General features: G+C 46.3%; 1 protein-coding gene across 2 annotated transcripts in view; it reads left to right on the top strand.

Moving 5' to 3' along the window:
• The window catches only part of NEK10 (NIMA related kinase 10), a 1,348,206-nt gene that overhangs the window by 249,947 nt on the left and 1,081,440 nt on the right, over window positions 1-16,819 (top strand). For both annotated transcript variants that reach the window (XM_085630543.1, XM_085630544.1), the window contains exon 8: window positions 12,858-12,936. In XM_085630543.1, the coding sequence (XP_085486669.1) occupies window positions 12,858-12,936 (79 nt within the window). The remainder of the gene's footprint in view (window positions 1-12,857; window positions 12,937-16,819) is intronic.

The following is a 16,819-nucleotide window of genomic DNA, read 5'->3' as shown; positions in this document are numbered from 1 at the left end:
GTTTGGTGCAACCTCAACTCTATGTCGAGCAGCTCTTGCTGTGCATTGCATTTGTGACCCACTATAGAGGCAATGGCTTGCCCCCGTAAAACAATTTTGTAGGCCTTCCAAAGGGTGGCTGCAGACATGACAGATGTTGTATTTTCTGCAAAGTAGCTGTGTGTTGCATTGCGGAGGTCTTTGAGGATCTTGGGGTTGTGCAAGCAATTGGGATAGATGGGGTAAATTCGTCGTCTAACCTTATGATGACAAGTGTACGTCAGAAACACTGGGGAGTTGTCTGAGATTCCCCTAGGTCTAATTTCTACTGCCGCCACATTCTGCAAGCTGTCCGCCGACGTCAGAAAATAATCTATCCTCGAGAGGCAATTATGCACTCCCGAGTGACAAGTAAATTGGCGCGCAGTGGGATGACGACCCCTCCAGGCATCTATGAGACCTAGGGCCTCTAGAAAACTTTCGAAGCGGGATATACTCTTTGTCTGAGGTTTAGGGGGATGACGATCGAGTGTCGCATTAATTGCCGCATTAAGGTCCCCCCCCTATGATTATTTCCCCCTCAGGGAGGTTGAGTAAAAACCTACTTAATGCCGGGAGGGCCACTGCGTGGAGCGCTGGAGGAATATATACCAATACCACATTAAGGGACCTCCCCTCCCATTGACAGGACTTAGCGGCGAATCGGCCCTGATCAATCAGTGGGAATTGTTTTCTCACCAAAATGCCTACACCCCGTGATCCGGAGGTAAACTCTGAGTGTACCATCATTTTAAAACCCCATCGGTCCATCGCCTTACATGCCGAACCCGTTAGGTGTGATTCCTGTATGAGGGCTATCGCAGGTGCGCACCGTTTTAGATACTAGAGAACTAGACCTCTCTTAATCTTGTCTCGTAGTCCGCGGACATTCCATGTCAGTAATGATAGTGGAGTAACCGGGGACAAGGGGGATGTTGGTGGGTCAGGTAGTGGTAAATCCTGACTCAGGATTCCTGTCATAGTGGAAGCATGTAGTCAAGGATGCGTGTTGGGAGTGCTTCTGGATACCAATATTTGTTAACCTGGTCAAGATCTGTGCCCTGAGAACAATAACAACCAAAAAAACTAAACTGTGTGAGAACAGTCCCCCCCCACCCACCTCCCTACCTCCCTGCTTGACGGACCTTCAACTACCCGCCACCCCAACTGTGCAGAGCGCTTTATACCCATTCCCTTTACCATAACTTGCGGGGTGAGAGCGAGCTTCCGGTGTCCATAGAAACCCTCCATTCCCCTTTTCACCAATGGGGGCCCCAGTTCCCACTGAACCAGATCTTGTATAGCCGGCAGTTGGAGGACCTAAGTTCCCCCCCTGCGGGCGGGCTGTCAGTCTCCAGGAACATTTTTCCACACCTCCAGATACCTCATTCTTTAGGCCTCCACACTTCACTCCCTGCCAGCAGTTTGGTGGCCGCACTTTGGGTGTCATCTTCTCGGTCTGTCAAGGTCCGGAGCTCCTCCCCCTCCCAGTTACCTCTTTTCCACACCGATGGGAAGGACTGACCCCTTTCAGGGCCATCTATTCCGGGTCGTCCCTTGTCACTACGCCACTTTGGTGGTCCCGTCCTCCTCCCCGGCGCTCCGATCGAGAGGCTGAGCGCCACCCCTCTAGCCATTCCTGCGCGTCCGCCGGAGAGAGAAAGAACCATGCCTATCCCTCGGCCTCCACCCGTAATTTGCAGAGAACAGCATGGAGTATTTAATTTCACGCTCACCAAGTGCTTTTTTGACATCCAGGAAATCACGGCGCTGCTTCGTGACAGCCGCGGTGTAGTCTGGGAAGATGGTTATTGTGGCGTTGTCCAGCCGCAGAGGGGGGCAGTTCTTGCGGCCTGCAGTATGACATCCCTATCCCGGTAGTTAAAGATACGTGCCAGGATGGGACGTGGCGGGGTCCCCGGTTTAGGCCTTCCTCCGGGGACCCTATGCACCCTTTCAACGGAGAAATAGTTGGAGAGACCTCGCGGGCGGAGATGGTTTAGGACGAGATCTTCCACGAATAGGTCGAGGGCTGGGCCGCTTGTTCGTTCCGGCACACCTATAAGGCGGATGTTGTTGCGCCTCGATCGCCCTTCCTGGTCTTCCAGCTTAGCCGCCAGCTGCTTGTTATCCGTTATAAGTTGCTGCATTTGTTCTTTAAGGACAGTCGTCTCCTTCGTTAGGGTGGATGCTGTTCCTTCCACCTCTGACACTCTGGTGGACATTTTGTGAAGGTTGGCTCGGATTAAGGAGAATTCAGTGGAGAGTGTCCCTATGCGCGAATCGAGGGACGTATGCACTTTATTCAAGGTAGCCATAATGTCTTGCAAAGTTACTTCTGGAGCGTTTGCGGCTTTCGAGCCCGGCACCGTAGCGGGATCCGCCAGGTCTGGTTGTGACTTGGAGTAGGCGTATTTTTCTAATTTCGCCTGGTTCTGCCCTTTAGCATTCCTGCCACTCATGGTGATCGAATGGGGGGGAGGGGGAAAAAGCCAGATTAAGTGTTGAACGTAGGGGGTGGTAATCACCGCCGCCTGCCAGCGGGCTTACTGCAGCCCAAGCGGCCTGTCGGGTTTCTCACCCCCGTCTCCTTAACACTCCAGTATTCAGGGCACCCCTAGAATTCGTACCATCTACGTCGTCCCCCCACTTCTGTTGTCCAGGCCAGGTCAGTGTGCTGTGTACTAAGGCTGTCCCTGTTGCGGTGGCGGCTATATACAGGCCTGCACCGCCTCGATAGTCTCACCGCAGTTAATGTGACATCAGTTCTCCTTAATACGCTCCCATCGTGCTGTGGCAGGTCTACACGACCGTCGGGGTGCCCCTATAGCCGCCTCTTGCCTCCGTCGCCCCGGTGTGTCGCAGTAGCCCCCTTCGCCTCCGCAGCGGCGGAGTCTCAGCCTCACCACGGGGGAGCCGCCCGCTGCTCCGATGTCCCCGCTGCTCTGGTCCCAACCGGGGGGGGGAGGTCTGTCATCAGTGTCAATAGTGAGGCTTGGGAAGCCTTTCTCCTCGGGCTAAGGCCTGCTGCACCCCGCACCCGCCGCACCAGAGATTTAGTCCCCGGCTCATCATGCCGGGAGTAGGCCTCCGCTCCCACCCGCTCTACTGAGGCCGTCCGCTCCTCCTTGCCGAGCTCCCACCGGGATCGATTGAGTCCCGGGAGCTTCCGCCGCCGTTATCTATACTTTTAGCCACTGGAGCCACCGGATTAATGTGCGGATTGTCGTGGAGGTTTCTCGGGCCCCGGAGCCTCCCTAGGTTGCGGCCATCTTCAACGGCCGTCAGCCACGCCCCCCAAAATGAATCCTTTAGTGAGGGTAATTTTTACATTCTGTGTTTGAAAATACCACTTTTAGAAAGTAGGTATTTTCTTGCTTAGCCATCCAGTATGGCTCTTAGGTTTGTGTATTACATGTCTGGCAGTGTCAGGGGCTGGGGAGGAGTATTGGCTCCAGAGAGTCTGATGAGTCAGGGCTGGGCTGAATAGACCTGGTCTGCATTTGGAGTGGTGGGAGGAGTAGCACCTGCACCTGCACCTGAATAGGGCTGTGTCTGACTTCCTTAATGATGGCTCCACCCCCTGTGGCTTGTCTCGAGACAGGGCTCACACTGACGATGGAGGTTGTTGTTCACTTGCAAGGTGCCCCACAGAACTGGTTTTGGCTGGGTACAGACACCCTCTGCCTTCAGAGAACAAAGGATTTTGGGGTATGAAAAGAGGGACCCAGACCCCAGACTTTGAGATCACTTCTGGGAAATCAAGAGGAACCTTTGCCAAGCAGAAGAGCCGGAGAAGCAGAGGAGGAATACTGCCCGTGTGCTGTTTGCTGTCTGGGGTTGGCCTGCAGTAGCTACTTGCTGCCAAGGAAAGGAGAAAAGGACTTTGCAGTTTGCTGTGTCCCCTGCTTGAGAAAGATCTCCAAGGGCTTGAAACTGAGCTTGCCTCCTGTTCTGAAGTCTCAGGGACACAAAGACTTCACCACCAACTCCCCTGAACTTCCTTGCTGGGAGTTCTGACCTGCAAAGAGGTGCCTACTGTTTTGGACATCATGAGACTGTTTTCCGCTGGGAGCTTGAAGAATCCATGCATCATCCTGGATTGTCGCATAGCATCAAGGCACCAAGTTTGTCGCATTGTTGGGGGACGCAGTAAGAAACTGGTGCATCACCTCCCAACGCAGTAAGAAACCGACTTATCACCTCCTCTCCGGTAAGGAACTGACGCATCACCTCCCCTGCGCAATAGTATTGAACCAACGCATCACCTCACCCGGAGCAAGGAACAGACACATAACCTTCCCTGAGTGTAAGGAACCAACACATCACCTTTTGTTGGTTTGCGTGACGCATCCCAGGTACTTTGTGTGAAAAGTGTTGCATCTGCAATTTGCTTTCAACTGAACTATTTCTACCATCTGAAAGTCATATTTTTATTACTGCATTGTGGATTTTTGTCTTATGGTCTTGTTTTGGTTTAGATAAAGATTACTTATTTTTCTAAACTGGCGTGGTGTCCATTTGTAGTGTTTTCATTGTATTACTGTATGTGTTCACAAATGCTTTACACACTGCCTCTGAGATAAGCCTGTCTGCTCGTGCCAAGCTACCAAGGAGGTGAGCAGGGGTTATTTTAGAAGTGTATCCCCTTTATCCTGACTAGAAGAAATGGTCCCTATTTGGACAAAGGTACCTACTTCTGCCAAATAGAGACCCCCATTTCTAACAGGGATGAGTCTGGCAGCTGAGTTCTGTATCGTCTGGAGTCTCTTCAAGAGTTGGGTGGTGATTACTGTGTAGAGTATGTTGCCGTAGTCCAGCCGGCTGGCGACTTAGGCTTGAGTAACAGTTTTCCTGGTGTTGTGTGGAAGCCATCTGAAGATCCTTTGTAGCATGCAATGGGTGTGGAAGCAGGCAGAGGAGACTGTGTTGATCTGGTGTTTCATGGTGAGGTTTCTGTCCAGTATGACCCCAAGGTTGCAGGCGTGGCCTGTAGGTATAGGTGTGGGTCCGAGTTCGTTGGCCACCTGCATTACCACTGAGACCAAGGTACATCATACTTGCAGAAGACCAGACAGAAGTACCTTTACGCTCACTTATTCTACCATCTCTGCCAGACACTCTGATGCCACATTGTACCATTAGTTTATCAACAACTACACCACATCCTCCTACACCACAAGAAGTCCCAAGCTTACCAAGACTGTCAGGGCCCACAGTGCCTTGCACATCACGAGATGTAAGCACAGAAGAACTCCCTTTACATCTCCAAGCACATCAACAGTCCATACAACAGACACTTTCTACACTGCAACATCACTTTTGGCCTCTGCATTAAGGTTGTCCCCAGTGGAAGATATTCCAGCATTTCAGGACTTACTGGTAATAGGTGTAGAAAAACAGAGAATCCAGATAGAGGCCCCTCACTAGTCTGCATCGGGGAAAAGAGAAACATTACAACCAAGAACTTCTCCAAAACCAAGTTTGAGGCTTCATGGAGCTTGCAGAAGCATCTTTTAACCCCTCCCAACTTAAAATCGTCCACTCATGTCTCCTCAAGAAATACAAGCCTGCTCAACATGATCCTGTATTTCTACACTAGGAACCAAAACTGGGCTCTGTTATAGTCTGTGTGTCTACATATAAAGAAACAATTCATTCGCTCTCAGCTCAGATGCAGAGACACCAGATCCCGGCAGGGGGTTCTGTTGCCCAAGTAGTCCTACTACCCCCAGTCTCAGGGGCAACAGACACAACAGTCTTTTAGGGCTTCCACTGCAGGGAAATCACACTTCCATAACAACAAAAACCAAACAATGAACAGAACACTTCATCTTGTTTGTTCACCACACCGGTGGGAGGGAGTGTATCAAAACACCTGGAAGAGTGGAAACACATTACCACTAACACTCGGGCCTTACAAATTATTAAGCGGGTACAACATCCAATTCAGGTCTCCTCCGCCCACAGTACCACCAAAGCTAGCGTCATAACATCAGCTGCTTCATCTAATGGCAGAAGTAATATCTCTACTCCAAAAGCAGGTAATTGAACTGGTCCCTCTCTCACAGTGAGGAAAATCAAGCTATTCCCCAAGAAATAGCTGCCTTTTTTGGTCCCCAAGAAAGGCCCTAGGAAAGAATTCAGACCCATTTTACATCTGAGGTAAGCCAACAAATTCATCAAAAAGAAATTTCGGATGCTCTCACTACATCTGATTTACCCACAACTCATGAAAGGAGGCTAGATGTGCTCTGTTGATCTTCAGGATACTTATTCTCACATCCCAATTGAACAAAAACCACAGACCATTTCTCTGCTTGCTGGCAAAACTCACTATCAGTACAAGATACTACTGTTAAGCTTCAAATCAGCACACAAACCTTTTACAAATGCAAGGCAGTAGGTGCAGCCTTCCTGCACAAAAACAAAATGTTCACCTATGCATACTTACACAGTTGGATGATAAAACCTCATGCTGCAAGCCAAGTACAGGAACATTTCAGCTTCACTGTCTATTAGACCGACTAGGTCTTTGTGTGAATCTAGAAAAATCCCCCATGTCTACAGTTCAAATCCTAGCTTATCTAGGAGCCTTTCTCAACACCATCAAAGGAGAAGTGTTTCCTCTGGAGGCCAGAGTGTGTTCTATTTCTCAGACATGTCACCAATTACTGAAAAACACAAACACATCAGTGACACAGATCCCGTCTCTCCCAGGATTCATGGCCTTGTACATTTTTCGCCATAAGTTGGCAGGGTATGCTCAGACGTGAGTCCCTTGCTCACTTTGCCACTGGATTCAAGCAAGCCTGGCTGAAGACGGCTGAAATGGCAGAAACCGGTCCTAGGAAGCTTGTTTCCGGTCCAGGGAAGACATGGCTTGGCAGTTCGGGCTGGACTGTTCCCATGAGGCACAGGGTCAGACTGATTTGCATATGGCCATGTCTGAACTGGGGTGGCAGAGTGGGCTAAAGAACGGTGATGGATCTAACCCGGGATCTGTTGACTGGGTGTGAGTGTTTGATTAGTTCTGATGCTCCGTCCATCGCCACCCCCTTTTGTACCGCCTTGTACATTTTTCTTGCCCCTAGTGCGTGTCTCATACTAGAATATTACAGCAATGCTTGGAAAGCGATTGGTCACAACAGTACAGCAATTCAGAAAGCAAAGCAAGATTATTTCTGTAATCTCAACAATCCCTTCAGTAATGGTTTAACACACACAATATTCTCAAAGGAGTTTGCTCTCATCCAGACCTACATACTCAGGCCATTATGATTATGCTTCCCTCACCAGATGGGGAGCACATCTCGATGATCTTACAATTTAGGGTCAGTGCAGTGGCCGTCCAAACAACAACTATACCATGTGGTCAACGTGCTCAAGCTAAAAGCAGTTTGCCTAGCTCTCAGGGCGTTCCTCCTAGCCTTATGCATGAACAGGGTTTTAATACAGACGAACATTACCACCACCATGTACAATTTAAACATGCAGGGTGAAACAAGATCACAAACTAAATCATTAGAAGGCTAAGCAATTTAACATTAGCTACCAGTGAGGGTTCTATCCATTCAAACTCTTCACCTACCAGGTCTGCAAAGCAAAAATACTTACCTACTCATCAGATGCTCCTATGAAAATAACGAGTGGGATCTTGACAACATCTTAGAATTTGTTTTTTTGAGACTGGGGCTATCCAGAAATAGACTTATATGCCAATAAACAAAACACAAATGCCCAATCTATGGATCCAGAATATGGGCCCCATAATAGATTCACCACGCTCTTTTTATGAATTGGCCGAACAGATTTCTATACTGCTTTTTCCACAATATCACTAATTGATAAATCGTTTCAAACTGTTACACTTCCCCATGATCCTGATAGCTCCAAAGTGGCAGAGCCATGGAGGCTTCTAAAGCTACTTCACCTATCACTCACACCCCACAAGAAACTTCCATGAACCACAATTTAGTGTCCAGGGTGGGAAGAAAGATCCTCCTCCGCAAAGGAAAATCCTTGAATTTGGCAGTATGGTCCCTGAGGTCTCCCAATATGGCAACTTAAATTTGCCACCAGACTGTATGACAATTCTTAAGGAAGCCAAGAGACCATCTACCAGGTGCTCCCATGGACTCAAGTGGAAAAGATTTGTCATTTGGTGCCTTGACAATCATTCTCTACTCCCAGGAGATTGTTATCCTGTCTAACTTATTATACTTGGCTCATTCCAACTTTCAATTTTCTTTAATTAAAGTGCACTTACTCACCTTAATGGCCTATTGCAAAGGACCAAACTAAAGCTGTTTTTTAATGACCACAGTAATCGAAGAATTCCTGGCAGGAGTAAAAAAAGACTTACCTTGAAGTTAGACGGCCTCTCCCAGTGGTGGCTGGTGCCCTTTAAAATTGGTGATACACAAAAAAAGGAGTATGCTGTTCCTCAAGGGTTAACATGATAAAAAGAAGAGAGAGAGAGATATATATGAGAATGCGTACCAAAAGGACAGTTATACCCGTCACCTCCAACCAATAATGTGGGTCCTGAGGGGAATTCCCTCTTTCGGAACTAGTGCCCTCACACACCCAGCCAGCTAGGTGTCATGCTTCATCATTGGGCCTGCTCCTCGTTGGGTTGGCGCTGCAATACCCAACGGGCTCCCAATGAGGGGCTCTTTGGCGGAGATCTTTTGTTCCTTGCCAATTAGTGAGGTGTGAGTGAGGGGCCTAAAAAGTGTAGGTGTGTGTAAAGAGTGAAAGTTAAAACAGGTTAGGTAACCAATATAATTCATTTGACTCTGGTTCCTACCTGATTAAAAGAAAAAGGAGAGGCGGTTTTGTCTGACATAATAAATCAGAACAAAGTGGTGCTCTACTCCAATAGGTCAACATGTTTCTTGCCTTGACAGCCCCACCGGGTCTATGGCAATTCATCAGGACCATGAATATAATGTGAAGCTACCTACACACCATGGTATATGTGAAAAAACTACCTACCACTTGAAGTATTGCTGCAGGTTAGATACCCTAAGATGTGTTCTGGAAAAGAAAGGGTTACAGCATATACATAAATTGCCGGGTATGCTAGCATTCAATATCTCTCTCATGTTGATGGTTTACTCACAAGAAAAACCCTTTTATTTAAAAGGGAGAAGTTCCCTTTAACATTATATTTATTTATTAAAAATTGTTTCCGTGATCTAGTCGCCAACTGTGCAACTTGTGAACAAAGTTCATGATAAAACATTAGCTCTTTCAAGGAATATAGACTCACCTAATCAATCTATAAACCTCGCCTCAACAGTGGTGGACATAATCCTTGGTCGAATTGCAGTGTGTGAGCCTGACTGCTTCGAAGATTGAAAGGGGTTCACTCACACTCACTTGCACTCAGTCTTGCACTCGTTCTCACACAGCCTTATTCACTTACTCTCATTCGCAATTGTACTCACTTTTGCATACTCTGAATCACTCCGCCTCATTGACTCATGCAGTCTTACTCTTTTTCTGACCCACTCAGTCTCACTCATTCTCAGTTACTCTCACTAAGGCCCACTCATACTCATTCTGATCCACTTAATGTCACATTGTCTCACCCAGTTCCACTCATACTCACTCTGTCTCACTGTGTCCTTCAGTCTTACTCAATTTCTGTCAGTCTCACTCTGGTTCATTCATTCTCAATGTGTTACTCATTTCCATTCAGTCCCCCTCTGACTCACTCATTCTCTCTGATTCATGCAGTCCCACTCTTTCCTATTTACTCTGACTCACTCTGTCTCACTCAGTCTTTCTCATTCTCACTCACTCAGTCAGACTCACTTATTCTCACTCTTGCGTACTTACTGCCTGTAATGCCTGCTGGCATGTATGGCGGCAACGAAGCACCTCCACTTCAGTCTGTCATGGGTACATTTCTGTACAGTGTCCCAGGTGTGGTTCATTTCTGTATACACAGTTTACCTCCAGGGGTTCCTTGGCCTGCCTCTCTTTCGTTTGCCTTCTGGGGTTCAGTGGAGAGTTGTTTTTGAGATGGAGCCAAGTTCTCTTCTGATGGTGTGTCCTATTCTTCTCCTACCTTCTTCTCATCATGATGGTGTACATGCTCTCTTGATTTGTATCTTGTGAGCAGTTCCTGGTTGAAAATGGTTTGGGACAAAAAATGCACATGATTCTTCTCAGGTTATTGGTGTGTAAGTCTGACACCTTGGTGATGCTGCCTTTCGTTATCCACCAGTATTCTGGTCCATACATATGGACAGAATGCAGCGCTAGTAAAGCCTAGGTTTAGTGTTGGTGCTGTGCTGAAATGACCTCCACACATTGTTCATCATCCTGACGGCATTCCTGTCCTTGTTGAGTCTGCTCTTGCAGTCACCGCCTGCGCCTCCATCATGTCTGATAGTACTGCCTGGGTGGGTGGACTCTGCAGTCATGGTCCGCTCCATCCGCCTCGACTGGTGAAGGGTTTGGGATGTTGGGTGGCATGACTTCTGATTTCTTCGTGTTGATCTTCAGGCCCACCTGCTGTGAGTAGATGTTGAGGCGAAGTCTCTTTTCCGGAATATGCGAGTGTGTGTGAGAGAGGAAGGCTCAGCCATCTGCATAGTTGAAGTCCTCCAGTGCAGACAATTAGGTCCATCTGATGCCTCCTGCTTGGTCAGTTGGAGTTTGCGTAGTTGTGGGATTTTAGTTCTGTAGTGAATCATTAGGATCAGTTCCAGCAACATGCGTTGTCATGTTTTTTCATATTTTTGGTTTACAAGGAGTTTACGCACTTATGGTAGCTAGGGGTGGAGCAGGGGGAGGTTCGGGATTTTGGTTTAAAGCTATGTATGAGTCCTGGGTTAGGGAGGTTACGAGAGGGTTTGGAAGCTGTGACAGTGTGTGTTATATTTGTGTTTCTTTAAATTGATTTAAACATGGATTGGTCAGCTGAGCTGTTTTTTCTATCTGTTGTAGAATCCCCTGGTGAAATGCATTGGGAATACAGCGTGTTTACTTCATAATTGATTCACTTGTAAAACCGTGCCATTGCACAAAGCCCGAACAGGCATGCAGCTGGTAATTGAAAAGTTTAATAAAAATGCCGGTGCAATCACACTGTCTCCGGAGGGATGATATGAACAAGGGCAGTTCAGTGAATTAGGAATGGGATCAAGCAATTGCATCGATAGTTTACTTGGAGGACTGGGATACATCTGATATGCTGGGGGATAAGTCCCCATTTTTTCGCAGTGCGACAGTGAGCAGCGCGAGCGAAGGGCTCTCTTTTGCATACTCCTGCTTGGTCTGAGACATTATCACTCACTCAATCTCACTCTGACTCACTCAGTCACTCATTTCCAGTCAGTCACACTAAATCATACTCGCTCAATCTTACTCTGACTTGCCTAGTCTCACTCATTCTCATGCAGTCTCACTCAGACTCACTCTCCCGTTCTCTGACTCATTGAGGCTTACTCAGACTATGGCTCCCTCTGTTGCACTCTGACTCACTCAGTTTCACACACTATTACTTAGTTACACTGTCATTCTCACTCACCCTTTCATTCTCATTCACATTATTGCTATCACTTACATTTGCTGTCTCCTATCACTCCTTCATTGACATTCTCTCATTCTCACGCATACACACATAGACAGGTTTCCAGCTTCACATGCTCTTTCACAGACACATACTCTCACACATACACACACACAGCGCTTAAAAGCTTTTTTTCCCCCTTGCTTACCTTGTTGCCTGCGTAGGTTCCGTTTGGACTTCTGCTGTTTCTTTCCTCCACCAGCGTAGGAGCGTGAGACTGAAACCCCGAACCTGCGCAGAAAACAGATTCGAGGAATCACGCTCTAGTCTACACTTTCACCACAACCTGTCCGAACTCTGTGATGAGTTGGGGAAGTGTGTGGTGACCGCTGATTGGTGTGTAGCCTCAGACCCTGCAGTGCGGAAGCCTGCTGCTCCCATGGCTACCTTAAGTTGTGATTCTAAGCACTTCACATACAGGGGAAGCACTGAGGCTGCCAGGGCTCCATGATGGTTTCCCTGGTGGCTGGTGCAGGCTCCTTCGTGTGATGCACTTTTTACCTGACAGGCACTTTTCCCTTCATTTTTCTCCTTCACAACAACAGCAGATTTTCATGGTCAAGTTCATTTTGACACCATGTGCTGCCATGTGATTTTTATATCATGTACAACACTGTAGTTTTCTACTGAAAAACACAGTTAAAGCTGGCCTGTCAAGGACTTTTGGAAGAGTCCCCGTAATGTTTAAAAATGGGGTGTCTACCTCATGCGTCAGAAAAGAAAAAGTGTCCTGGAGTCTCCACACGCAGACATGTTCTGCATTTATGACTTCACTGAGAATACCTATGATGCAGAACCAGGATTACAAGTCAATAAAATGTTACTGTTCGTCTCCCACTGTTTATAAACGAATTGCAATAAAGTTTTGCAAATTCATCTAGGTAATTGTGCACTGCTTTCTGTATGTAGGGATTACATGTTAGATTTGTTTGTGTATTATTGAAAAAGTCCTTGCCCCTCTACACCACTGGACATTACTTGCCTTTGAAACTCAATGATGATTTGTTTTCATTAAGACTCAATGCATCACAGGAAGCATTATTTGTTTTTAAGACTTCTCGATTTATAGAGGGAGTGACCTGGTCTCCTAATGTATATGGTAACAGTCTCATCTCCAGGCTCCTTTGGTCCTGTTAGGGGTGATAGGAGTCCAGCAGCTGCACCTCATTCAAGCAGTCAGCTCAAACATACTAGCAGAAGGCACATAATTCAAGTGAAAAACAAACATTTTGCCTTTTCTACCCCACAGCACATGGAGGTGATCGCAGATTCCTACCTTGGATATGGGGATGAGAAGTATAATGTTGACAAGCTGGTGAATATGACATGTAAGTACTGATTTCACATGTGAATTTTGGTAATCCGATGACAGTACATTCAAAAGACTCTTGGATTTCTGGGGACCCATTATCTACAATTTGCCTAATATCTTAAAACAAAAATATAACTTTGAAAATCACTGTGTGTCACACTAATACTACTGAGTGAACTGGGTACTTTGACCCCTACTCCCTTCAACCACGAGGTTATTTTGTTTTAACTTCTTTAAAACATGCTTAAACATTAAAATATGTATAACTCGGGCTTTGGCTACCCTCAGGACGCTCGTTCACGTCATGCTACTGGCTGTTTGGTGATCATGCTACCTTATTGTATTGTAATTGCATTTATATAGCGCTTACTGCTCCTGACAAGGCGTTGAAGCACTTTACACTGAGTAACATGCTGCCCCAGAAACCCAAGGTTATGATTAGTCCAGTGTGCATTGGTTATTGTTGGTTATTAGGATTAATATTGGCTCTCAAGGAAACTGTTCCCTGCATATACTCCAGTTACCTTGTGGTAGATTACATTACTAGGACTTAGATGTGATCATTAGTAGGGGTATGTGAGTTCATGCTGATGGTTGGTGAAACTGATGAATGAGCTAGGAAAGACATGGGTATTAAACTTGCACAGGAGTTTGTTGTGATCTTTGGAATTAGATGTGGGCAGTTTGCTGTAATGCAATGCGAGGGATGGAGGCAAACGTGACAGTTGGCGGTGCTCGGAGAGGAGGTGACAGTGCATGTGGATTCTTAGTATCATATCTTAAGCCCCTGCCCGGGACATATACAGCAGGATTACTATCTTCTGCATAATAACTCTGTACCTTTTTCAACGATTACGTTGGTTGCCGCTGCCAAGGCTTGTTGGTGGCCCTGCCAGACTCCAACCCCTTCACTCTTGACATCCCACGTGGGACAGTTCGTGAACAGCTCCTGGTCTTCTACAGTGTCACCTGGTCCACAGAGCTGCAACTTCAAGGGCACGTCAACTCTCCTGCTTCCCCGACATCGGTGGGCATTCGTCTACTGTGCCTCCTGGTCTCTCCTGAGTGGTATAGACTCTGTCCCCTCTGCTTGCAGGTACCTCTCATCTTGAATCCACCTTTGGGTTCCAATGGACACTTTCACCTTCTTCGCCAGCGGCATCTTTTCTGGAGACCTCCATTGTCCCCTGGTTCCTGGGATATCCACGGGTGGGGTGACTGTCCAACCTTCCATCTTCCACGGGGTTTCTTCAGGGTCCACTGGGAAGGATCCTTCGTCTTTAAAACTGCAACAGTGACTTACCAATTAACTTGCATTGAGTATGCGGTTGTGTTTCCACACTGCACACAGCCTCCGTGGGGTTCCTAGATACTCACTTTGGGTGGTTCCTTGGGTCCCCGACTCTTCTACGTCTTCTGGATCCAGTGTCGACTTAAGTCGTGGTTAGCATTCCACTATTTTAGTATATGGTTTGGTCTCCCCCTCGAGACCACTGCGTATTTGTGCTGCTTACGTATTTTATTGACAAAGTATTGTGTTTATATCTCTGGGTAGGAGATAGTGCAACGTGTTAGTGAGTGTTAATAATAAATACGTATTTTTATAACTACACTGTATGGTTATTTTTCACTTAACCTATACCACAAGATTAGGTACTGTTAAAACAAGCTGCTTTACACTCCTTCTGGACTAAGCCTGAAGGGTGTTCTCCACAGCTACCACTTGAAGAGCTTTCTAAAGTTGTCCAGGACCACTGAATTCACCATGAGGGTTGTCTGGATTAGTGCAGGGTGCTACACTTACATAAGTGACAAAGACCTTAAAATGCACCTTCTCAACAAATATTGGGGTCCATAACCCTTTTATTACCACACTTGCTTTACTTTCCCCTCCTCTTGAAACCCCTGCCCTTTCCCACTCTCACCCCCCCTTCTTTGAACGCACCTACACATCCCCTCCTGACCCCTCTCCACCTTTTTCCTCCCTCCCCATCCTACCATTTCCCTATCCCCCCTCATTTGCCCAACCCCTCCTACTATGTTTGACTACTATATTATGACCACTGAGCTTACCCCTATTCACAGTTTTATAAAGTATAATTACAACGTTCTCATGTTGTTTCTTATTCAAGTTTCTAACTACTACATTACAACTACTGAGCATACCCCCCATATACAGTATTATAAGGTATAATTGTAACGTTATCATGTTGTTTCTAATTTGCTTCTTCTTCCCATTTTTATTCTACCCAATTCTATATTACTCAATGTGTTCTATTTTGTCCACCATGCTCTATGCTGCATCTAAAACAACTATTTTGTATTACTTAATGTAAAGCGCTCTGATACCCCCGGGTGGAACTAGCGCTATATAAAACTTTCTAAATAAATAAATAAATAAATAAGTGAGCACCATATACTAAGCCAGCCTCCTTCAGTAACTGATGTAATTCTTGCCAATGAATCACTCAGGCCTATATTCTTTATTATTGATTTATCACCCTTATCACCTCTGGTCTGCTGTACTGAGCATGAACTTTCTCACAAGGCAACCATCAGGAGCACAGTCATAATATTACAAATAAGTAAAAAATATCAGTTGGCAAAACAATCTACAACCCCATTGTGAAAAGCCTAACAAGAATTTTCACAGTGCAAATCTTCTACCTATAGGGTGAATGAATGAATAATTCTTTATTTGTGTGGTTAAGAAAAACCATTACAAAAACAACATATATATATATAAAAATGGAGGGAAAGCGGACTTTTAGCCTTTAAAAGAAAAAAGAATAAATATATATACACAACATGTTCATAAAACCTCCTTTGCTGTCTTTAGTTAAAACAATGAGAATAATAACAGTCTTTTAGGCACGACGAATCAGTCCTTCGGTGGTGGCCAGACTGAGTAGGCTCCCCCAAGCTTTAAGGACCATCCGGGTGTTTGCCACAGTCGGCCTGTAGGGACTTATCCATCAATGCAGTGCGGGTGTAGTAAATACATTTGGCAGAATTAGCCATATGCTTCACAGTGTCCAACGTATAAAGCTGTTGGACTGCCTCGATTGCTGTACGCGTGTCCAGTTGGAGGAGAATGGGCTTAAGGTGGATTCGGCGAGCTAGCCGCAAGGCAGGGCTGCAAAGTAGAATATGAGCCAGAGACTCTCGTTTATAATTGCAGAGAAGACACTCCGTGATGACCGGCCTTACTTTCACCATTGGATACAGTTCTTTTAAGGGGAGAGGATGTAGTCTGACTGCAAGAATCCTATGTAGGGCCATTCTCCCCACGGGCTGCGTAAGATGTTTAAGGCTGAGTAGTGTGTGGGGGGAGCTTTGGGTCTCATGTAAGCCTCTGGCTGCCAGATCTTCAATGTCCAACATGCGAGAGCGTGATCGTACTTGCTTTTTTATTGTTGTTTTGATGGAAGCATACTTAATTATGCTAGAGTCCTAATTCTCTGTGGCTAGTTGCAAGAGTTCTTTGGCAGAGGCGAGACCGGTAGACCAGGGATTGCCAGGTTGTCAGAAGATGTAATTTATAACAGCCTTCATCGATTTCTCTGGTGCCGCCGTAGTTAGATAAAAGTATTTCGCTGGAACCGCCAACTCTTCTAAAATTTGTTGGTTGAGGTTCAATTCCAGGTGAATTAAGGTATTCCTGGTGCAGGCTGGTAGTCGAAATAACTTTTTGTAAGCTGTACAATGTATTTTTTCCAAATCCTGTGCAAATTTACCTAGAAACGCCTGTTGCACGTAGTTGAGGGACGGTAGTAGTTTCGCCATCAGCACTCTTTGAATAGCCATTGTTGTTGGAGTGTCTAAGACGGCATAAAGTTTGCAAAGAGCATAGGTGACCATTTTTCCTTTCTGCTGCAGTTTGTGGACCCGTGAGCGGC

This window comes from Triturus cristatus, chromosome 10 (genome assembly GCF_964204655.1).
Source record: "Triturus cristatus chromosome 10, aTriCri1.1, whole genome shotgun sequence".
Lineage (NCBI taxonomy): Eukaryota > Metazoa > Chordata > Amphibia > Caudata > Salamandridae > Triturus > Triturus cristatus.
The sequence above is the reverse complement of the archived record's forward strand: the minus strand, read 5'-3'. Positions and strand labels throughout refer to the sequence as shown.